Raw genomic sequence first — 24,566 nt, 5'->3', positions numbered from 1 at the left:
GAGAGGGACAGAGAAATACACAGTTCAACATTATGACAATATAGATAGTGGGAAAGAGGAGAGGAAGAACACCAGAAAGACGAGAAGTGACAGGAAGTGAGTTATGACATCATCATAAACTTTTCAAACTTCCAAAGAAAACGTGTTGGCTTATTAAAATTAAGTGGAAGTCATTGAAAATTGCTAACTAGGTATAGTTTGAAGATATCTTCAGCACATATACTATCGTTTGGGATCAGTACGATTTTTCTGGAGAAAGAAATTATTAATTTTATTCAGCAGGGATGGATTAAATTGATCAAAAGTCACAGTATAGACATTTATAATGCAAGAAAATAATTCTATTTCAAATAAATGCCATTTTTATTAACCTCCTTAAAAAAAATGCATCACGGTATCCACAAAAATAATAAGCAGCACATCTGTTTTCAACATAATATTTAGAAGAGCACCTAATTACTATATTTGAATAATTTCTGAAGGATCACGTGACACTGAAGAATGGAGTAATGACGCTGAAAATTCAGCTTTACTATCACAGGAATAAATTATTTGTTTTAACCCAATGGTTGAGTTGTTCTTACCCAGCAATTGGGTTGTCTTAAGCAACATTTAACCCAACCACTGGGTTAAAACAACTCAACCATTGGGTTAAAACAACTCAATTGTTGGGTCGGTGCATTTTCAACCCAACTTGGGTTGTTTTTAACCCAGCATTTTTTAGAGTGTAGATTAGATTAAAAAAATTAGATTAACCTGCACACCTGGAGAGACAGAGAGCTAATAAACTATAAGAGTTTAATTTTTAATAACAGTAGATGTTACTGAAGGCATATGTTTCTTTAGTGACCATTTGAAATATGCTGATGTATAAAAGGATAGGAACTATAACCACACACTCCCATACACACATAGGACCGCATATGATGCACAAATGAAATATATTCTGGTGAAGATTGATGGGAATTCAAAGAGAGAGAAAACAAAATGAATGAAAGAGAGGACATGTGCAAATAATGAAAGCGAAATGAAGATGCTACAATACCGCTGATGGTGATGTGGGTGGAGTGACGTGGGGACAGAGCTGAAACTGAACTCAGATCAGCTGAGAGCCATGGCATGCTGTCAGAGAGGAGAGCCACACCAGCGACATGAAATACACTCATACGGTGGACAGTGATGAGGCTCATATTACCAGTAAATGCAGCAGTGGAAAAGAAAATTAAAGTCTTCAGCACAGGAATCGGAAAGAAATAAAGAGCAAATTAAAGGCATGTTGGAAACTAGCAATCTGATAAAAGCAAGTTCTGGAGGAAACTTCCTCTTGATGGTGAAAGAACTGAAAGCTGCTGACGCATGTGTCTGTAAAGAAGGAGGATGATCCAGACCTGTAGTTTCTTCAGCTGCTTGTTGACAGTGGTCAAGTCCTGGCCGTAGTCCACATGTGCCAGCTGTCCCTCCAGCTGCTGGAGTCTCTGGTCCAGGCTGGAGTAGCTCTGCACCAGCAGGTCGGCCCGGTTGGCCTCAAACAGCTGCCGGGCTTTGGCTTGGGTTGTGCTCTCCAGGTCCTGCCAGCACTCACGGATCTCCTCCAGTTTCTTCTTCACCAGCGCGCTCAGCTCCGGCTTCTCCTGCATTAACCGCTGGCCCTCCTGAGAACACAGAGAGGAAGAGAGAACCATCAGTATATTCAAAGGTGAAAACTATCATTTCTGATCCACTCGTGGCAACTGCAAAAATAACCATGACTCCCAAACAAGATTCCCAAATACTACTGTCCTTGTGCAAAGTAGCATACTTTAGCAGACTTTTAAAAACACGACTTGTCGCGGAAATTTAAAATAATATAATTAAAGGCACAATATGTAATTTTTTGCTGCTAGAGGTCACTTATTAAAAACAGACGTAGCTTGATGACGCCTTGATTCTGATGAGCGCTTCCGCTTCTTCCACTCATGCGTATGTGTGGTAACACAGCGCTGTTTTATCATATTAGATACATTTAAATGTGTTGAAAGTTTGCATTCATGTCCCCTCGGTGGTTCTTTGAGTCGTTTCATGGTTTCTACTAAATAAAATAGAGGATAACTTGGCTATGATGGCATTGATAGGCGACGCACAGACACGGACGGCCCTTTTCCTGGTTAAAATTGCTTATTTCTCTGGATTTAAGGTGTCATGAACTGCTTTTTAATTTTTTTTATACTGTTTTTACATTCAAAAATATCATCCAAATATCATCCAAAACGCTGGGTTTTGATGGGCGTGTCACTGGAGACTTGGAAGTAAACGCCCACGGCTACAGGTGCGTAACTATAGACAGTGCAGGCAGTGCAGTCGCACTGGGGCCCGTGCGGCAGGGGGGCCCGCAGCGCACACGTGCCCATGCCCACATTGCAAACGTGCCCATGGCGACAAAGTGACTTCGCAGAATATTGTGACACTCACATTTCAAATGAAAAGCACTGGTTTCAGATTTCACACGGCTGTCGCGCTCTACCATTACGCTTAGGATAGGCTACTGACCACCTTTTTCAGCATGTGAGCGGAGCACAGTTGCGTGACGCTCCGCTAGATATTCCGCTCTATGCCAGTGAGCTCCACAATTCACTATAAAATGTGAATTATTTGATTTAAATCTAGCGATTTCAAGCTTTCATTAGACGTATGTTTCATGTTTATGTCATGTATTCACCGAGTTTCAGATTCTCGCAGATAGAAAGCGCACCTTTTTTATTTATTTTACTAAAGCACAAAGTTTTGTTGTCATGTGAGTGTACACAAATAAAAGTAGACAATTAATAGTTTATAATTATGTCTCTCATTTATCTGTATGGCCAAAAATTACGGAGTATTGCGAGTTATAGGCTATCCCCCGTCATGACTCGTGATGGGGCTCCTCAGTGGTACACTAACACCAGCGATTATTAAAGAAAAATGTGGGCAAAACGGTCTCTCTTTATAAACTTTGTTCAATGCATGCGAGTGCTGCCTTAGGTTCGAATATGGACAGTGATTTTCACCATCATCACCCGCGTGTAGTGCCAGAAGACGCGAATGGGAACATCTGTCTCTGTGCGCTCATCCGAAAGCGTGCAGTCTCACATCGCGCGCAAATATTGATTTCTCTCACAAGTCTTGCGTTTGAACGGACAAACTCACAAAAAAAGTAGCCTATGTCAACATGTCCATCTTGATGATTCTCTAGTAATATTGTTATCTACTTTTTTGGCCTTCAGAACATCTTAAAATGCACATGTAGATCCTAGAAATCTAAATTTTCTCTGGGGAGCATGCCCCCGAACCCCCCTAAATAACCTAAATAACTCACATTTGGAATCTTAGTGATTATAAAATAGTGTCTTTTTTACGATTAAGGGATGTAGGCCCTACGGTGACACAGAATAAAGCCATTAATATTTGATTTGTAAATAATAATAAACAACCGATATCCTGATATAGAAATGAAACCTAAACCTAAAGTGTTACATGCTAGGTTAGGGGGGGCCTAACTGCATAGCCTGCACTGGGGCCCATCATTAGTAAGTTACGCCACTGCACGGCTAGGATTGGATAAGATTTGCATATTTAATGAGCTTAAGCTCCCCTGTCCGTCCACATGACGGAGAGGAGAGATTGAGAGAAAAGCGACACCCGGAATGATTTTCTCGATCACAGGGCTCGTAAACATCTTTATCAAACAAACACAATGTTTTATTTCTCATCGACCCGTGATTGATTGGACTATTCATGTAATGAAATATATTTGTAACAACACATTTGTAATTAAGTTACAATTTAGTATATTTTAAATATAATATACACTACTGTTAAACTTATAATCAAGTGCTTTTGTATCTTATTCAGCACATCAAAATAAGTGTTAATAAAACAATTACTAAAATAATGATTTAAAATGTACTTTAAATATATAATTGCACATTATTACTACTTTTACTTATTACTTTTTACTTTACTACTTACTTATTACTTTTTAAAAGTGCACTTAAGTGTGTTAAGAAACACATGATAATAAGTCATAAGTCATTATAATACATTCTCTTCTTAAGAACACTTTTATTTCATTAATATTATATATTATCTTTGAGTATTTTTTTTAATAATACTTTCATGATTTGATGTAGTATTTTTGCACTATAAAAAAACACTTGCACACACGATGACATCAACACTAGCTGGATGATGTCATCATTTTCTGCAGAACTGCTTTATAGAATAAATGAACTAATTTAATAATTGATGACACAATGGACCTGAATCAACACGGAGACAAAATTCATCCTTTTGTTATCTCTGTAAAGCTACTTTGAAACAATCTGTATGACTTGACACACCTATTATATATAAGTATGTATTTGACAAAAAAATGAGCATGTACAGCAAAATGGGCAAGCCATTAATCGAAACAGTGAATTGTTTTTTAACCAGTTCAATTAAACTGAAAGATTCAAATCACTCTCAAGACACAGCTCATGAAAACCTAACAAGTTCTAACAAAGAAAACGGCACATCATTAAAAAAACCAATAAAAATATGCACTGGCTAATTCTGAGAGATGAACTAGTTATCATCACATCACAATAATCACAGCTCAGTTTAACAGAGTGCTGAGGACTGATTCACACAAGTACAGTTGGCCAGGTCTGGATTTCATCATATCTAAAAGAAAACTGCACCTGCGTCACTTCAGATCAGCTCAGGACACACAGATCTGATCTAACAATGAGAGCAGATGCTCCATCACAGACACACACAGATTATAAAACTGCTGAAGTCTATTTGTTAGTCGCTCATCTGTGCTCCACATTTACCTTTAAAGGTTAGAACTATACAAACAGAACACAGTTTTAAAGAAGGTACATCTGGCATTGAGGTCTGTTACTGCCATCATTATTATCAATACTATCATAAGTTTTATTGTGAAAAGAAGTGTCATTCATTGTCTTGAATGTGCACTTATTGTGTGCTTAATGTATGTTTTTAAAAACCATTGAATATAATAACACTCAAGACTTGAGTGTTGAGTGTTGCGGGAAAGGGAATGCTAAGCTTGTAAAAACTGCACAATGGTATCATTCTTTACAACATCAGACACATTCTGTTAATTAATATGATTAGCCTTTTGCTTGACTAAGTTATCAAACAACTAAGAATGTGTAGCTAAATTAAATGATATGGAAAAACCCGGCTGCACATTGACGTGATTGGTTAAGGTAGTTTGTGACACAGACGCTTTTAAACCACATTTTTGAGACAGTGTTGTTCACTGCTAGCCTGACGTGGTCATGCTCAATTCTAGTCAGAATATGAGTCTGATACTGGGCTATAATTATGGTATATGTTTCAACCGAAACAAGAAAGAACCCCCTCGAGAAGCTATTGTTTAGGGCTAGTAGTTGCGGGTTTTGTTGTAAAAATTTGGCAACCCTGTATACACGCACGCTGCAATACACGATCTTTGCCAGTGTTGTAAAAAAAAAAGAATTTAAGGATACTGAAGGGGGGATTTTGAAATCCACTGCCGCTTCAATATACCTGTATATATTTATATCCTAATTAACTTCATAATCAAAACCTTAATTAATATTTATCTTCCTATATTACCTATATTATTATAATGATTCTATCCAGTTATGATTTTGTTTTAGTTTCTTGTTTTCTAAAGTGTGTATTTGGTCTCTGAGGAGTGACTGAGGGTCTGGCCTAGAGATGTGTGATGTGTCACTAAACACTTGATCAACAAGGTCGTGTGTTTGGATTTGAGGTATCACTCACCCCTAACATGTCAGGAGTGCAGTAACAGGGTTTACTCACTTAGCCCGGCTTCCAGAGATGAAATATGGATTTGTCTTTCATTTAATTTATTATATTTTCTTCCTTTTATATTTTCTTTTACTGCAACACTAAAGACTCAAGATGAATATTGCCTGTACTATTGGGTGTCCCTCTCACTGAAAGAAAGCACATGTTATCAGTATGTTTTGGTAAGAACTAGTTAGAACTGGAGCTTAATCAGCTCCAGCCTTGGAGAGACTGTGTATCTGTGTATGTGCGCAATATTCTATGTTACAGATCCGAATGGTGTTCAATGGGCACCCTAAGAGATGGGTGGACTTGTTGTTCTGGGCAAGCTGGCGCCTGCTCCAGATCTGGAAGGTCACTACGGGCCTAATTCTGGGGTGAAAGCATCAACAAGTGACACGTCAGTGTAAACGTGCATCAGATTAACTGACTCGAGTGGAAATTTACCATGACTGTGCATTGTCTCTGAGCCAATCAGAATCATCCACATTGCAGTAATGACGTGGATAAGACCTTGAAAACGGTATAACTGTTGGGACAATTGTATGTACGATAGGGCGAGGCAACGAGACGGTGAGAGAGGGAGCGCGGCCTACGAACTCCTTGTGAGACTTGAAGCTGGCTTCTGCTTTTGAAACTGCAAACTATTCTTAAGTAAATTTTTCTTTTATTTAATTGGAATCCTGACTCTGTCTTCATTTCTTCACTACTGGTCCTGGGTCATAAGCTGTTAACCCCTAACAGTTTTGGTGGAGGATGCGCGAGCAATCATTCTTAGGTGACATCCCTGGCTAAAAACAAGGTAGGCAGATTTGAATTATTTTTGGTTAGGGCTGTCTGGTTGGAAGAGTTTGGAGAATTGGGAAGTGAGACTGTGAGTATACGTACACACTCAGACGTGAGTGTGGAACACCAGATCCTTGGCAGGCTGGTGTAACGCCGAAAGCCTTCAGAGGCAGACGGTGGGTGATAACTCCACTCCATTAGGGGTCGGAGGACTCCACCCATTGAAGGGTCGGAGGGACACTGGAAGCCATCACTGGCAGAAGGTGTCAGAATAACTCCTACTCATACCTATGGAAGGGTATGAGGTCACTAGTAAGCCAGGCTTAAAGTTGCTACTAGTGTGTGTCTCCGAACAAAGCTCTCTGACTCTTCCATTCAGACAGGGGCGCCCCGAGGTTAGAGAATTAGGTAGTGAGAAATTTAGTAATTAGTTAAACAAAATAAAAAAAGATACAGGGTTGTTTTTGCCAGGGATGCATCTGGAACGATCCCGAGTAAAATAAAAAATTGTGACCCAAATTGGCACGGACCAGTATGTGACGTTTTTGTACAAGTGTCCTTTGCAGTTTCATCACGCAGAAGCCACAGCTGTGTTGGGTAAAGATCGCCGCCTCCATCTCTTGCTGTCTCGGTGAGTATGAACTTTGACCAACATATGACTGATAAATTGTGACGATCAGTAACTTGATCAGTCTTGATAATATGTTGAAATGAAAGAGAAAACGCTGTAACTAGCTTTGCTCTGAAGCCCTCACTTAAAAGAAATTTGCAGAGCATATTTATATAAAAAAAATTAAAACATGGCAGCAAGGTTTTAATTCAGACTGAAAAGTTAAATAGCAACTTGACTAACTACAAACAAAGAGTGCTTATTAATGAATTTGTAGAATGGGTGGGTTTTAAACCCTGAAAGAAAAATCCCAGGAGATTACTGAGGGATGGTATATTCTAATTGCCAAATGTAATAAATTGTCTGAAATTACTGGAATTGAGTTGTAGTCTGAAAAAAGGGCTTGAGATTGTTTTTGAAAAAGCGAAAACACCAAGATGTGTGAGCAGCCAGTCTTATCTGCCCCCTCCTCTCTCGCGCGCTCTTCTCTGACTGTCCGAGCGAGTGCCGCTTTAGGCACCGCCTTACAGACTGGGAACTAGACTGAAACATGCCAGTTGCTAAATGACAGAGTGTTTTAATTGTGGTCAGCAGGGCCATTTTGTATGTAACTGTAACCACCCACCCATAAGGTGTAGAAATGGTGGCAAATCAGCCCATCAGATTAAATTTTGTAGATAAAACAAAGTAAAAAGAAACAAAGATTTACACTCTAAGAAAATAAGAAATAATAATGTTAATGATTTTAACATCTTAAGTATTTTTGAAGGAAAGATCTATGAAAATTAATTAAAATTATGAGGTAAAATTAAAGACATTGACTGAAAAACGTGAGGCAAGAAAATGTATAAATAGTAATGTAGAGGTTTAAATGACAAATGTATGAAAAAGGTTGTTCCTGTTACTCTAACTCTTGAGAAATTCTAATAATGTTAATTTGCCTAAATGTTGGTTAAAAAAACAAAAAAAACAAAACATTTTTATAAGATAAATTGGCGTTAATATGTTAAAAACCCTAGATTGTTGGTGTTTTAGTTTCAAAAGATAAGCTGGTGCTGAGCTGTAATAAAACAATTCGCTTATCTGAATCTGGCCCCACCATTTCTGGTGCTATGGCCAAACTTGCAAGAGTAACAGAGACTTAATCTGAGAAATTTGTAGTTTCTAAATTAATTGTATGGAGAAAAAAAAAAGACAAATATAAACTTATGATTAATGGAAAATGTGATCTCTGTCTAGGGATAGAGTTTAAAGGAAATGTTTAATGTCTTATTTGAAAACAATTTTAATTTCTAGCCAGACCTTATGCTGAGCTAGTGTGAGTAGTATAAAGTTTATGAAAACACAGTGAACCATCCTGAATAACTCAGAGTCTCTCTCTCTCATTCAAAACCAGCTCAAAGCTGTTATCTGAGCCTGTGTCATAGGTGATAAGATATTTCTAGTAAAAGCACAGTGCATCAGTTGAAAATCATAGAGACAGTGATTTGTTAAAAAGAGTGAAAGTGCCATTAGGAGGGCAATAATAAAAGTATCAAATGTTTTCAAATACAGAATTTTAATGAACTGAATTTTTTTAAATAAATTATCCCATGACCAGTGACATCTTTGTCTAATCTTAGCCGCCACCATGCACAGGACCAATGGATCAGGTCAGAGTCGACATGCAGGACATTAAATTGAGTGGACAGTGGTTATGGCTAAATTCACTGAGTATAATCTACGCACTATGTTGCGGTTTGGAAGATGTAATTGGTATCAGTGATTAAGTAGTGTTATGATTAACCTGTCTCCATGTTCTACCTATAGTAAGCAGACTAAATGGCTCTGGTGACTCTTGAATGCACTTTCCCCAAGGCTCCAGAAAAGCATCTGATCCATTTTAAGGGTCAAAGATCTCAAGCGATGACCAATGTGAATGAGGGTGATTCGCCGAAGACGGGTAAGATCCTCTTTTGGCCAACGGGGGACGACCTAAGACATGGGGGTCACCGGCATTGGGCACTTCCAAGAAGGGAGGTGTTTTATGTGAGGTGTGTATGAGAGTTGAACCGATGACTGTGAGGCCAGCAGCATCAGTAAGGGGGGACGCTGTGGTTGTAGGGGCCGAGAGTCCAGACAGGACACAGCACGGCCTGCCCTAATAATGGCTCCTCTATACCGCTCACTCAAGTACCGCATTGTTTGTGAATGCCAGGGAAGACCCTGAGTGAAAGTTATGATGGTAAAGGTCATTCAAGAGCCAGCTGAGACCATGAGGTGATTGTCAATAACTTTTGTGGAGACCAGAACAAAAATGCATTAACTGAATCAGTAAAACTGTGTGATATTGAACTAATATTTCCATATCATGAGTTTAATCCTGCAGGTCATTAGATATGGCAGCGGAGAATTTGAAGGCATGGTGGTGCCTAAAGATGAGGACAGCTGTTGAAGTTTAAAGAGGAGGTCTGGATAACAAAAGGTATTTAACTAAAGTAACTTGAAGAAAATAATTCATAGCATAACTTATTTTGAGATGATTATATATCTCTAATTGGAAAGTTAAACATTTAAATTTCTGACACAAATTTATTCTTTAAGGATAAACTTTGTGAAGGTTAAAGGTTAATGAATTGAATATAAGAGACTATCCGTGTAAGAGAGAGACTGCTTGAGAAGGAGGAATGGTGCTCTGTCTGTTATCGTCGTGCTAAAGCTGAAACTAAACAAAAGCAATGATATCAGAACCAAAACAACCAGCTGACTTCACTAAAAATGAAGGAATAATGAACAGACATGATTTGAAAATTGGTTAAGAAACCATGTAAGAACTGAGTTTAAATATTTTTTGGTTAAACACTAAAAGCAAATTTTGAGAATGAGCAATTCATAGTTATATGTTTAATGTGCGTATGTTTGTTGATGACTGCACTTTATGTTTTGTATGTGTTGGTTTGTGAAACTGTTCTGTCCTGATAGTGTGTGTGAGGTCATTAACCTCTGGAATGAGTGTTTATCATTACAGATGGGTTAAGGCAAACAACAACTTTTAAAGAGACTGCTAATTCTGAAGGAATCTGGTGAAAAGATGATCCAGAACATGGGACGAGCTTTAAGTGGACTGGTATCCAGCTCTGTCCGTTACTGGTAATTATGACTAATTTTGTCATTTATGATGCTGATTTGAATTAATCTCTGGATTAGTTGAAGTGGAATTATAAAGTTAAAGATTGCCGTTTCTTAATGGGTTAAAAACCCATCTCCAAATTTAACTGAGGGTTTAAATTGAAATATTCAATTGATTAGAAATGGTAAACATAAATGTTAGAAACTTGACGGCAGAGACAAAGTGACAAATTGGCTGAAGTCACTATCTAAATTATCCAGAGATTCCCTCATATTTCTGAAGGCAGAAGGGCGACCAAAAAGATCACTTCTAAAAAGAGAAAGTTTTATTTTTATTGTTTATCCCTTAAATGGATGCAGGACATTAGATGTCTAGTAATAATGTCTAATTAATGTTAAAGGAGCAAGTGACTTTACGTTTTTCGGTGTGACTGGGATTGAAAGATGAATAAAATAATATTTTGGTTTCTGTAGAGCAGTAGAGATGAGACTGAAACAATAACGATCACATGGTGCATCTGCACTGGAGACTTACTATTTTGATAAAGAATAATCTGACAAGTTAAAACGAGAGAGAAATAGCCCTAAAGATTAATGTTGTGAAAATAAAACTTCTGACAGAATTTATTTTACCTGAAGTCAAATTAAATACATTGAATGATTTTCAAAATACAGATTGTTTTAGAACAGTTTTAAATAAATTGATGATGACAGTACAAATTTGAATACTTTATAAAGTAATATGGGAGATAATGAAAATTTGTAAGTTCTTGGTAAAATTATAACAATTTTGGTGTAAGAGGCAAAGGAAGGCTAGTGAGGATTTGATGAGAAGTATCACTGCCAGATGACAAATCAACAGGGTTAAGATTTTGGTCATTTGGAGCTTACGCCTAAAGAGTTTTAATCGACAAGACATTGAAAGAAAAATGTTACTTTAAAGGAAACCCTAATGAATGGATTTTGAATGGTTTACTAAATAACATGGGTTTGGAAATATATTTTGAAAAATAATTTGTATTGAGTATGATTAAGCACAATGTCACAAGATAAAGATGTGAACAAGCTGAATGAATGTAATACAAATGGATAAATATGTCACTTTGATGAAGTTTTCAACATTAACAATTTTATGGTTATGTTAATTTTAAGTTTAAAAAAATGATGTGGGCTATCATGAGTGAAAACTGGATTTGATGGAAAAAGCAAGTGTAACAAAAAGGTTTGAGTATGTGGAAATCTATGTGGAAAAGAAAAAGATGAGTTATGAAAATGGGTTTAACAAGAAGGTTCTTGAGTAAAATCAGGGAAAAGCGATTGAAATGGATGTTATGAACATGTTTGGGAATGAAATGAATAGAATGTGAAATTAAGATGGTACATGCATGTAGACTGTAAACTGAAGGATGTTTTATGCAGAGACTGAATGTACTTGGATGGATTATGATGCCTATTTATTTTGTTTATTTTTATTTCAGACCACTATTGTTTTGAAGATGAAAGAAATGTATTTAAAATCCCTCTTTTTAGATGAGATATCTTGGTATTTATAATGGGGTGGTATTTAACATGGGGTGCTAATGTAGTATGTCCTCCTGAGGATGAATGTGTGCTTATTGTAATCAATCAAGCCATTGATAAAACCAAATTAGATGAGATTAATAATGGTTGAAGTTAAATCCCTGAGGGGAAAAGAGATTTTCTTTTTTTCAAAGATTATGAAGTAAAAAGGGGAGGGCATTGAACATTATGAAGCGGCCTAAATTGGTAGACCAACTTTAGGGGGTCATTGGGACCCCAAAATTGGCCTTTAGGAGGGAGTGAAGGGGGGATTTTGAAATCCACTGCCGCTTCAATATACCTGTATATATTTATATCCTAATTAACTTCATAATCAAAACCTTAATTAATATTTATCTTCCTATATTACCTATATTATTATAATGATTCTATCCAGTTATGATTTTGTTTTAGTTTCTTGTTTTCTAAAGTGTGTATTTGGTCTCTGAGGAGTGACTGAGGGTCTGGCCTAGAGATGTGTGATGTGTCACTAAACACTTGATCAACAAGGTCGTGTGTTTGGATTTGAGGTATCACACACCCCTAACATGTCAGGAGTGCAGTAACAGGGTTTACTCACTTAGCCCGGCTTCCAGAGATGAAATATGGATTTGTCTTTCATTTAATTTATTATATTTTCTTCCTTTTATATTTTCTTTTACTGCAACACTAAAGACTCAAGATGAATATTGCCTGTACTATTGGGTGTCCCTCTCACTGAAAGAAAGCACATGTTATCAGTATGTTTTGGTAAGAACTAGTTAGAACTGGAGCTTAATCAGCTCCAGCCTTGGAGAGACTGTGTATCTGTGTATGTGCGCAATATTCTATGTTACAGATCCGAATGGTGTTCAATGGGCACCCTAAGAGATGGGTGGACTTGTTGTTCTGGGCAAGCTGGCGCCTGCTCCAGATCTGGAAGGTCACTACGGGCCTAATTCTGGGGTGAAAGCATCAACAAGTGACACGTCAGTGTAAACGTGCATCAGATTAACTGACTCGAGTGGAAATTTACCATGACTGTGCATTGTCTCTGAGCCAATCAGAATCATCCACATTGCAGTAATGACGTGGATAAGACCTTGAAAACGGTATAACTGTTGGGACAATTGTATGTACGATAGGGCGAGGCAACGAGACGGTGAGAGAGGGAGCGCGGCCTACGAACTCCTTGTGAGACTTGAAGCTGGCTTCTGCTTTTGAAACTGCAAACTATTCTTAAGTAAATTTTTCTTTTATTTAATTGAAATCCTGACTCTGTCTTCATTTCTTCACTACTGGTCCTGGGTCATAAGCTGTTAACCCCTAACAATACACAGACTACTTACCAACATGATCATCATTTCTGAGAGAAATAGTGAAGGTGAATGCATATACGTACAAACAAGCTCTCCGTTTAGGATTTGAACAAATATAATCCAAGCGCCTTTGAGGACGTGATGATTACGTTACTGTTGATCATCTGTCCATCATCGTCTAAAGCCCGCCCTGATGATTTCATTGGTCCGAACAGTTTCTGTTGGGGCATAATTACTCCTCTACGTATGGAGCGAGGCCAGACCGAACCGCCCGAGCTAAAAATGTTGTGGGCGGGGCTAAGTTCGGCTGGCATCCAGGCTAGTTCACTGCAGTTTTAAGGAGAAAATACTCAGCAATAGTGTTGACTTGTGAGTTGACTTGTGAGTCCGTCGTATTAAAAACACCACATAGTCATAAACAGCATTAAAAACTTGATTTTCACCACAGAGTGAAAGATTTAAGATCTGACTTGTAATTTCCATCAGAACACCCCAGCAATCACACCGCAACATGCTAAAAAACACTCGAAACATCTAACCAATCACATAGCAATGCTCTGGAAACTGCCAAGCACAATGGTGACAACTATTACAAGGGCAAGGTCAAGGACCACACATATTTTCATTGTTTATGTTTGTTTTTTCAACACATTCATTACAAATACTTTAGTTCCTCGTTCATTACAAATACTCTAGTGCACAGGCAGGTTTTTGGAACAATTTTCCATATTACAGACAGTGCCAAGGTCTACAGAAGCTGGCATGAGTGCAGAATAAACTGGTACACCTCACACACACACACATAGTCCCTCCCCCACCTGATCATCACACAGACCATGGGATCCTAAAACGCACATGCACATACATGCAGCGTCCCTCCTCCCCCAACACAGTGAACCATTATAATTCATCCTCTCTGTCAGGACTGGGTGAGGGGGAAGGGGGTTGGTACAGCGATATAGCAGTGACCATGGAAATGATGCCCATGAGCACAGGAATCAGACCGGCTGCTTCCCACTCACTCTCTCTCTCTCTCTCACACACACACACACACACACACACACACACACACACACACACACACACACACACACACACACACACACACACACACACACACACACACACACACACACACACACACACACACACACACACACACACACACACACACGCCGTCAGCCAATCATCGACATCACAGGCTATCTGAGGTGTGTGTGACTGAAAAAAGAGGAAGATGGAAGCGTGGAGCTATGCGAGCTAAGCTACTTCAAAACAATTTTCAATCAGGGTTTGCTAGTAAATTTCACATTACAACCATAACAAAGAAACAGCAAGTAAAAACAGAATCAAACGCAACATTTTGAAAAATAAAGACTAAAACTAAGACTATTTTCTTGTAAAACATACTCCAATAATCTGCGTGCTGTCAACAATATGTTATCTAATTAAAGCATAATTACATAATATATCGAAAAATGAGTTAATTAAACCCTTGACCTGTATTAAAAAGTTCAGACATGGGTTCAGACATTTTCATTACTGGATTAAACAATGTTTAGTTGCATTAGTAATTTTAAAAGAGGTTAGCACCTTTATGAGTCTTGCCCCAATTGCAAAATTAAACCATGCTTATTTAATTAAATATTTATGCATTTCTTTAAATTTGTAAATGACAGCTTAATCCAGAATAATGACTATGACGGGAACATTTAGCTCCTACAGACTTACATAATGAAAATAAATGATACTGCATTGAACATTTTTTTTTTATTCTATTACTAATTATCCACATGGAAGCTTGTGAGTCTGAGGTGATCACATGAGATTTATATCCAGTGCATGTAACGTTACATAGATGCATGATGTGTCTACATTTTAGTGTCTACAACGGCGGTGTCTACATTATAAGTGCCCCTCAGTGATGTTGTACATGCCCTCTACTAATATTGGCACCCCTGGTAAATATGAGCAAAGGCAGCTGTGAAAATAAATCTGCATTGTTTATTCTTTTGATCAGTAGTATAAATGAGGAAACACAAAAGCCAAATTCCCTTAATCATTCATCACATTGAGTAAAACCGAAGAATATAGTTCTGAACTTCTGATGAGCAGCAAAAGATTGTTAAGCTTCCCAACATTTCCACCATCAGGACAATAATTAAGAAGTTCCAATCAACTAAAGAAGTTATGAATCTGTCTGGGAGAGGACGTGTGTCTATATCGTCCTAATGCACGGTGGGGAGAAGAGTTTGAGTGGACAAAGACTCTCCAGGGTGAGTTTCTTGGGGTCAGAAAGCCTAAAACAAATTATCAAACAGCCCCTACATCAGCACAAGTTATTTCGGAGGGTTTCAAGAAAAGATCCTGCTCATCCAAAAACAAACTCCAGCATACTTCAAATGGGACCAGTTTCTGTGGTCAGATGAAACTAAAAAAAGAACTTTGTGGCAGCAAACCAGATCGTTTTGGTGCAAACAGGGATAAAAAGGACCCCATGCCCACAGATAATGTTGTTGGGCCATTTTTTTTTTTTTTTTTTTGCTGGATGTCCTGGATATCTTGTTCAGACACATGGTAATCCTGGATTCTAGCAAATCAACAGATAATAAATCTAAACCTGATGGCCTCTGCTAGAAATGTTGTAATGGCCCGTGGTTGGATCTTCTATGAGAACAATGATCTAAAACAAACATCCAAACCAACACACAAATGTGTCACTAAGCACAAAATAAAGCTTCAGCCATGACCATCTCAGTCCCCTGACCTGAACCCTGTAGAAAATGAGGAATGGGAATCTGAAGGATCTGCAGAGATCTGATCTGTTATCTTGAGAAAAGGATGTTGGAATAATTGGATGCCAATAATTGTGTCCGATGTGAACTAGAGAAAAACATTTATGTCCATAATGTTTCCTCCCACTTTCAATAAAATATTATAATTTTGTGATTTTTTTTTTTTTTAATGAAAGATCACAAGGATAAACAATGCAGATACATTTTCAACAGCTGCTTTTGCTCATATTCACCAATGGTGCCAATATTAGTGGAGGGCACAGTATATGTGTTATCTGATGGGAGTCTGTCCCAGTCACATTGCAACAGCTGCGACAAAGCCTTTTTTATGTGAGAAGAGAGCTGTGAAATAGGACATGTGATCTCTAAAGGTTATATTAGCTGTGGTGTTAGAAATGGATTCAGACATATTTCTGTATGTCTGATAAAAAAAAGAACAAGACTGTACAGGTAAAGCCCTTTTTATGTTTGCATTTTGACTTTAATTTCCTTACAATCAAAAATCAAAAAAGGTGTTATTCTATGGCATTGCTGTGAAAAACCACCTATTTTAAAAGGGATTCTTCACCCAAAGATTCTGTCATCATCCTTTACTCGCCCTCAAGTTGTTCTAAATCTGTTTCTTTTTTCTGCTGAACACAAAGGATGATATTCTGAATAATGTGGGTAACCAAAAATTGGGCAACATTAACTTCTTTATTCATTTTTAGGTAAACTATCCCTTTAAAAGGCAATAGAGGCGAGGACTGGTTTTGGTCTGCAGCAGAGCTGCTTCACGCAACAGAAATGGGTTAAAAATGGATCTGCGTGAGGCTTTATGTAACATCTCTCTCTTGATGACAGCATTTCTCGTTCTCTGCCTCCTCAGGAATCTGGCCTGAGCTCTTCCAACATGCACTGGATGTGCACAAAGTCCCATCAGTGACTTCTGTGTCACCGTCCAATGGCGGTGACAAAACACTAAAGAGTGAACACTTGAAGGAAGAGTTGGTGTGGGTGGAATAAGACATAATCTGTGTCTGAGTCTGTAATGAGTCACAATGTAGGAAGGACTCTTGAAGTTTCATCAAAGCGATGTTGTCACTGTGATTTTGCATGTCCTTTCAAGATGGCAGCTAACTAAAATCCTATTATTCAAATGTTGGCAATTAATATGCAGAACACCAGCAAATCACGTGTATGTGAGTACACAAGGAACCGATGATACATAACATTGAACTAGTTGGGTACCATATTGCTCTGGGAATTAGTAACCCCAGGCCCAGCTGTAAGCATGCTTCCCAGAGGAGCCAACCATAATAAATACCCTCTAGGAAACAGTGTTTTGGCAGAGGGCTGGAGATCTATTATGCTAATATCAAAAAAGTCCTTCAAGGATGTAAACAATCATTTAAAGACAAGTTTCAGAAATGGAGTAGCACTAATTGTAAGCTAGACTAATAATTTAAAGGGATAATTTGTAATTGATGACACTGATAAAATGATTCTGTGGTGAAGTAAATACTTTTGAAGTAATATTTTTTTTATTCTACCTGAATATTAGTTCAGCTAAGAAAAAAAAGTAACTTCTATAATAGAACTTGAAATGAAAGCTTAAATATCAACGTTATAAATTTTAGTAAAACCTTCTCAACTTTCCGATACTGGTGTTCCATTGCTGTTTTGACATCTGGAGTTCATTTTCGACTCAAAATGACATTCATACTCAAAAATGATCCAACGAATGCCACCATTATTGTGTACCAACTATTGAGATATGTGTTTGGGTGGGTACCACATTACTTATATTATGCAGAAACACTATATTGCCAAAAGTATTGGGACACCCCTCCAATCACTTCCATGGCCACAGGTGTATAAAATCAAGCACTAGGCATTCAGACGCTTTTATAAACATTTGCGAAAGAACGGGTCCCTTTGTCAATTTCCTCAGTACTAAATATTTCACGGTCAACTGTTAGTGGTATGATAACAAAGTAGAAGCAATTGGAAACAACAGCAACTCCGCCGCGAAGTGGTAGGCCACGTAAAATCAAAGAGCGGGGTAAGCGCATGCTGAGGCGCACAGTGAGCAAAAGTCACCAACTATCTGCAGAGTCAATAGCTACAGACCTCCAAATTTTGCGTGGCCTTCAGATGAGCTCAAGAACAGTTCATAGAGAGCTTAATGGAATGGGTATTTATGGCCAAGCAGCTCATCCAAGCCTTACATAACCAAGTGCAAAGCGTGGGATGCAGTGGTGTAAAGCACTGATGGACTCTAGAGCATTGTTCTCTGGAGTGACCAATCACGCTTCTCTGTCTGGCAATCCGACGGACGAGTTGGGGTTTGACGATTGCCAGGAGAATGGACTTGCCTGGCTGCACTGTGCCAAGTGTAAAGTTTAGTGGAGGGTTTTTTTAGTGTGGGTTTGTTTTCCAGGGATTGGACTTGGCCCCATAGTTCCAGTAAAAAGGAACTCTTAATGCTTCAGCATACCAAGACATTTTGGACTAGCCTGACAAGCCAGACCCACATCAAGATGAAACTGGGTCTGGGAACACACTGTTGGAAGAGCTTAATCTGGAAGGTGGTGGGAACTCTGCCGTCATTATGTTAAGCCCACCCGACTCTATACACGATATGATTGGCCTGACCAGAGTTTGGTTTTTCCAGCTCGCAAGCCAACAGAGAGTTGCTAGACAACCCTGGCTAAAAATTAGATTTGCTGCCACTAGGGTGTGCGTCTAGATTTCTAGGCTAATTTTGGACTCCCATGCTCCCAACTTTGGGGGAACAGTTTTGGGTTGGCCCCTTCCTGTTCCTACATGACTGCACACCAGTGCACAAAGTAAGGTCCATAAAGACATGGATGAGCGAGTTTGGTGTGGAGGAACTTGACTGGCCTCAGCCCGATAGAACACCTTTGGGATGAATTAGAGCGGAGACTGAGAGCCAGCCCTTCTCGCCCAACATCAGTGTCTGACCTCACAAATGTGCTTCTAGAAGAATGGTCAAAAATTCCCATAAACACACTCCTAAACCTTGTGGAAAGCCCTCCCAGAAGAGTTGAAGACGTTATAGCTGCAAAGGGTGGGCCAACTCTACATGTGAATGTAAACGCAGATGTCCCAAAATGTTTGGCAATATAGTGCATGTTAGTTTATAAAGTGTACCCTTGATATAAAAAACAAGAAAACCAGAGCGAGAACAAAGCTACTGCATGGAGGAGAAGGCTGTAAACAGAGAGACAGATCACACTCACAGATCTTCCCTCAGGCTTCGAAACAAACTGGTCCAGGAAATTGTGTGGTTAATTGGACATGCTTACTAGATAAATCCCAATTACATAATGAGATAGTTTAATTATCTGCCATGATAAACACAGCATCTGGTTTGAGTAAAGAAAAAAAGTTTTCATAACAAATAGATAAAACATAATTATCGCAATATTCCTTGCTTTTTGAAGAACCATTTCTGTATAGAGGATTTCTGGTAACATTCACAATAAGGTTCAATTTGTTAACATTACGTAAATACATTTCAATAACACATTGAATGAAAAATGGTGTCAAGCCTTACTAGTTCTGAGAATCGTCCGTATGACAGTGACATGAAATGTTGCACTTTTGAAAAATGTGGGCCATGGGAAGCATATAAAGGGAAAACAATAAAGGACCCAAAATGGATCCCTGGGTCACAGCACAGAAGACAGGCACAGATGATGAGGATTAATAAATACTTTAACAAAGTATTAGTTAATGCATTAACTGCTGTTAACTAATGGGACCTTATTGTAAAGTTACCGGATATCTCTATTGTATAAAATTGCAAAACGTGTTGGTTTTGTTCCCCTTCTGGCACCAGCATTATTCCGGTTCATTCTGACCAGGAAGTGCATCTCATCACTTCCTGTGATGTGCAAAGGCAGTAAAAATGACCTTCAAACATGGGAGCTCTGGGATTGGGGTTGGGGGTAGTGATGAAGGAAAACGTTACCTAGCAACAGATACTCCCCTTCCCTTCACTTCACTTGGCATGACTGCTCTATCTGACAGCTGCCGGGTTAGTGACACTGGAGCAGAACTAGTCAAAACAGCATGTTGTAATTATTACGCATGTGCAAGGGTGAATCGCTGCACATCATTGTTTACTGGAAAATACAGACTAATGAGCAGAAGCTCTGACAATGAGCATGTGAAGAACATGTTGCTTCAGAAAAGGAGCCCCTAAAGGAAAATTAAGTCATCATTTACTCACCCTGGTGTTGTTAATGCAAAAAAGTAGCCCTTCTTTCTTTTATGGACAACAAAAGGAAAAGTTAACACTTTATTTTAGGGGGACGAAGTTAAACGTTACTACAGGTATGTACCTCATAACAGTAAATTATGCATATTTACAATTAACTAACCCTAACCCAAACACTAACCCTCACTCAATAGGAAGTACATGTAGTTAATTAATATTAATCATTACATATGTGAGTAAGTACAATGTAACTGCATTACTTTAAAATAAAGGGTTACACTATTTGAAGGTGTCTTTGTGACACTGTAATTATACAGTTAAGTACTGAGTAATAAGGTAACAATGATACTAAAAAAAGGCACAAAAGTATCACAGAATGATCCCATGCAACACGTGCCATTTATTCCAAGTGTTCTGGGGATTCAATTGAATTTATTATTTAATACAAATCATGACCTTGGCCATTGGTCTTCTGTGCTTTATGAGACTCTACTAGTGCCGTGGTTCACTCCGTCTCATCCAGAAAAAGCACACAAGCTGTGAGAAATCAAGATTAACAAAAGCATGACATGAAATGCAACACCTAGAAATACCAAAAAGTATCTGAACTTTGGGGGCCCGATGACAGTCAGAATGAATATACCAGCAACACTTGTGACGTCAAGGGGTCAGAACAAACAAAATATGGAGCTGAAAAGGGAATGCTGTTTTGATTTGCCAAAGTAAAACAGCATTGCCTTTTCAATTGACAGAAGTGAACTTGATAACTTACAACAAACACAACAGATATATTCACCTCAGTACAGTACTCGATTTTAGATTTCGTGTCACATTATTGTTAATCTTGATTTCTTTCAACTTGTGTGCTCTTTCAGGGTGATAAGTGCGGTGCGGTGCTATTAGAGGCTCATAAACGCACAGTCATGCACAGAAAACCAATGGCCAAGGTCAGGATTTTTATTAAATAATACATTCAATTTAATATCTTATACCCACAGAACACTTGGGCTATAATGGCACGTGTCAAATGGGATCATGCTGTGATACTTTTGCTTCTTTTTTAAAAACCTTGATGCTGGTCGCTATTTACTGCCTTTATATGTATATTTATATATATATATTGCACGCTTGTATAGTGCAAGCGGGACATTTTTTTAACCCAAAATACTTGCAATACTGTGAAAACCTTATGGAGTTTCTCAAAGATAAGGAACACTATCATATATATATATCCACTCACCAATTCAAAAATGTGTATGAAAATAAAATTAATTGCAGATAATGGAAACTCAACCAAAACGACTTCTCCGACTATCCTAATTCAGAGGCATCAATATGACTGACCATGAATTTGACATTTCTGCATGTCTAAATGTCAAACACCGCCACATCCATGAGGATCATAAGGTAATGTTTTGTTTTCATATTACCATACTAGTAGGGATACCTGTAATGCCAAAAAAGTGCACTGAGCACTTAAATAAAACAATTCCTAAAAATGCTGTACTAAAATATATTGAGTGATGTGATTGAGAGATGACTGTGATTGAGTGATGGACATGAGAAAAGTTTTTTTAATGCATAAAACAGCTTGTAGCATGTTAAAGTATTTTTTTTTTTCCTTTTCATAACCCCAAACAAAGATTGATTTGATGTTTGAGAAAACTGTGAATATGTAAATTATTTGGAAAGTAAGGAAAACCTGTCCAAACAAGCCAAATTCAGCAGAAAATAAGTGCGTGGTACATGAATCCAGGGCGCAGGCAGCGCAGTTCAGCATATTTCTATTCCTGGTAACTAGTTTAAGGTTATATGACAGAGAAATGGGCCCTAGCATTCAGCTGTCTACAGGAAATACTAGGTCAAGACAGAACAGAGCGAAACGTCTCACACACAAGCCTTACATACTATCACACACTCTGGCTGGGCAATATCAAATACTGTATCAATATCAAATTATAATTAATATCACACACACACTGCAAGGTTAAGGAGTGATAACCACATTTAAAGATACACCTACAGAAGAGAGACACATCTCTGATGCCTTTTAAGTAATTTCAGAGCATATACACAAATATTTAAATATACCTTTTCAAAAAATGTCAGCAAGCCTATCACACATCCATATCATCTGTCCTCTCAGTGTTTCCGATTCACAAAATGTTTCTGGTATCTCACCCTTACTGACCCCAAAACACAGTTTACATACATTTGTATAGTAAACCTTGACAAATTCAAATTCAATAAAACAGCCTAACTGACAGATTAAGCAACATCAGTCTTTCAAACAGACATCAGTGCACTTCAGAAACACTTTCAGTTATAGAAGCTATAATATAATATAAAATAATATAATTAAAGGCACATGAGTCATTTTTCACTGCTAGAGGTCGCTTATTCTAAACAAAGGCGTAGCTTGATTGAAGACCCATAAAAGGCACTAAACACATCGATACAAAGTCTTTCTCACTACAGTGGCTGTACAATAATTTTACAATGCGGCGAAAATAGTTATTGTGCGCACAAAAATCTAAATAACGACTTTATCCACCAAGTTATTGACGTGAACTCGACACATGCGCGAGTATATGACGTTGTTCAGATACATGACCTGGAAGAGGAGGATAATAACTTACACGGAAGACAATAACTTTGCAGATAAAGTGATTATTTAGATTTTTTTTGCGCACAATAACTATTTTCGTCGCATTGTAAAATTATTGTACAGTCTCTGTAGTGAGATGGACTTTGTATCGATGTGTTTAGTGCCTTTATGGGTCTTGTGAGTGGGAATGTACTGAATGCCAATGGAGACCTCTGGAGCCTTTCTCAGCCATCAGCTTTCAACAAAAATATCTTCATGTGTGTTCTGATGAACGAATGTCTTACGGGTGTCCAACGACAAGAGGGTAAGTAATTAATTCAATAATTTTCATTTTTGGGTGAACTAAAGGGGGTCGCACACCAGACGCGGAGCTCGGCGGCGCGCCGCGCAGCGTCTCAGGTATCGCACACCGGACGCGCACATTCTCAAAGGATTTTAAAAGGCTACGTTTATTATACATTTCCCCAAAATATGTTTAGACTTTATTCAAGCTGTTGAACTCAGAATGTAAAACAAATGTGTCTTGTAGCAATGGTCGAAATCAGTATACCTTAACGATAATATACTTATAATATAAAGCCTTGAAATGGCGCTCTGTGGCGCGGCAGGATTTAGAACAACTTCCTGAGTCGCCGCGGACAGGCGCCGAATGCCGCCACCGGTGTGCGTACACTCATTGAAAACAATGTGTTCGAATTTTAAAGACGTGGCGCGCCGCCGAGCGCCGCCGAGCTCCGCGTCCGGTGTGCGACCCCCTTAACCCTTTAACGCAATTTGAGCATAAGAAACTATATTTATGGGACAGGTCATGTCAGATTTTGTTGCTGATTTGAAATAATTTACTTAATTAGATTACGATTTAAGATTTAAGATTACTCCATTCAAATAGATAGGACTTGTATGCCCGAAATAGCCGCCCGGATGTGTTGTAACTATGGCTGACGAGAGAACAGACTGTCCTTGAAAAGGACGTTGTATTTAGACATCAGAGAAAGACTTTTAGATGAGTTGTGTTTTCATTTCAAGGTGCCCAATGGCATTTTTCAAGCCAAATGAAGAATGGCACTGAGCATTCACGCACAATTATCTGACACAGAAAATGCTTATACAGTATATTAACATTATCAATTACTATTAGCAAAGATAGTGAGCACAGCATAACTTACACTCTCGATCTTGTCCAGCCACTCCTTGTTTTGAGCAAGTTCTGCCATGAAGGTCTGATGCTTCAGCCACTTCTTATGAAGCTTCTGAGTCTCGTCGCGGGAGGTGTCGCGAGCCATTAGCATTTTTTCTGCCACCCAATCACCAATCTATGAAACACAGAAAAAAATACACATCCTGTTAGGAATCATACTCATAACTCATGTCTCAATGATCCTCACTTGATATGATTCTCGTTTTTCACATCTATTAATTTTTTATTTTTTTTTATTTTATTTTTTCAGACATATACTAACTTGAATACACCTCTAATATAATAAATGTATATATATTGAAATGACCTTATTGAAATGCAAACATGCACAGTATATGATCAGCACACTGAGCTTCTACCAGATCGTATAATTATAATATTACAACAACACAGAAAACAACTCAAAACATTTAACCCAGTAAAACACTGTTAAACTAATTGCACAAAAGACTAAGAAAAAGATCCTCAAAAAGTTTCCCACGCACAAATAATCCAAACAGTGTACCACTTTATCATTCTTGTACAAAACACAGTATATCACATATTTTTTAT

At 38.2% G+C, this 24,566-nt stretch overlaps 1 protein-coding gene across 4 annotated transcripts in view; it reads right to left on the bottom strand.

Moving 5' to 3' along the window:
• Nucleotides 1–24,566, bottom strand: part of LOC137043856 (spectrin beta chain, non-erythrocytic 4-like) — a 113,674-nt gene that overhangs the window by 20,469 nt on the left and 68,639 nt on the right. For all 4 annotated transcript variants that reach the window (XM_067420331.1, XM_067420332.1, XM_067420333.1 and 1 more), the window contains exons 19-20: nt 23,983–24,129; nt 1,389–1,652 (exon numbers count right to left, since the gene is read on the bottom strand). In XM_067420331.1, coding sequence (XP_067276432.1) covers nt 1,389–1,652; nt 23,983–24,129 — 411 coding nt within the window. The remainder of the gene's footprint in view (nt 1–1,388; nt 1,653–23,982; nt 24,130–24,566) is intronic.

Source organism: Pseudorasbora parva, chromosome 16, assembly GCF_024679245.1.
Source record: "Pseudorasbora parva isolate DD20220531a chromosome 16, ASM2467924v1, whole genome shotgun sequence".
NCBI classification, from domain to species: Eukaryota; Metazoa; Chordata; class Actinopteri; order Cypriniformes; family Gobionidae; genus Pseudorasbora; species Pseudorasbora parva.
Note: the sequence above shows the minus strand (reverse complement) of the source record. Positions and strands in the feature narration are given on the sequence as shown.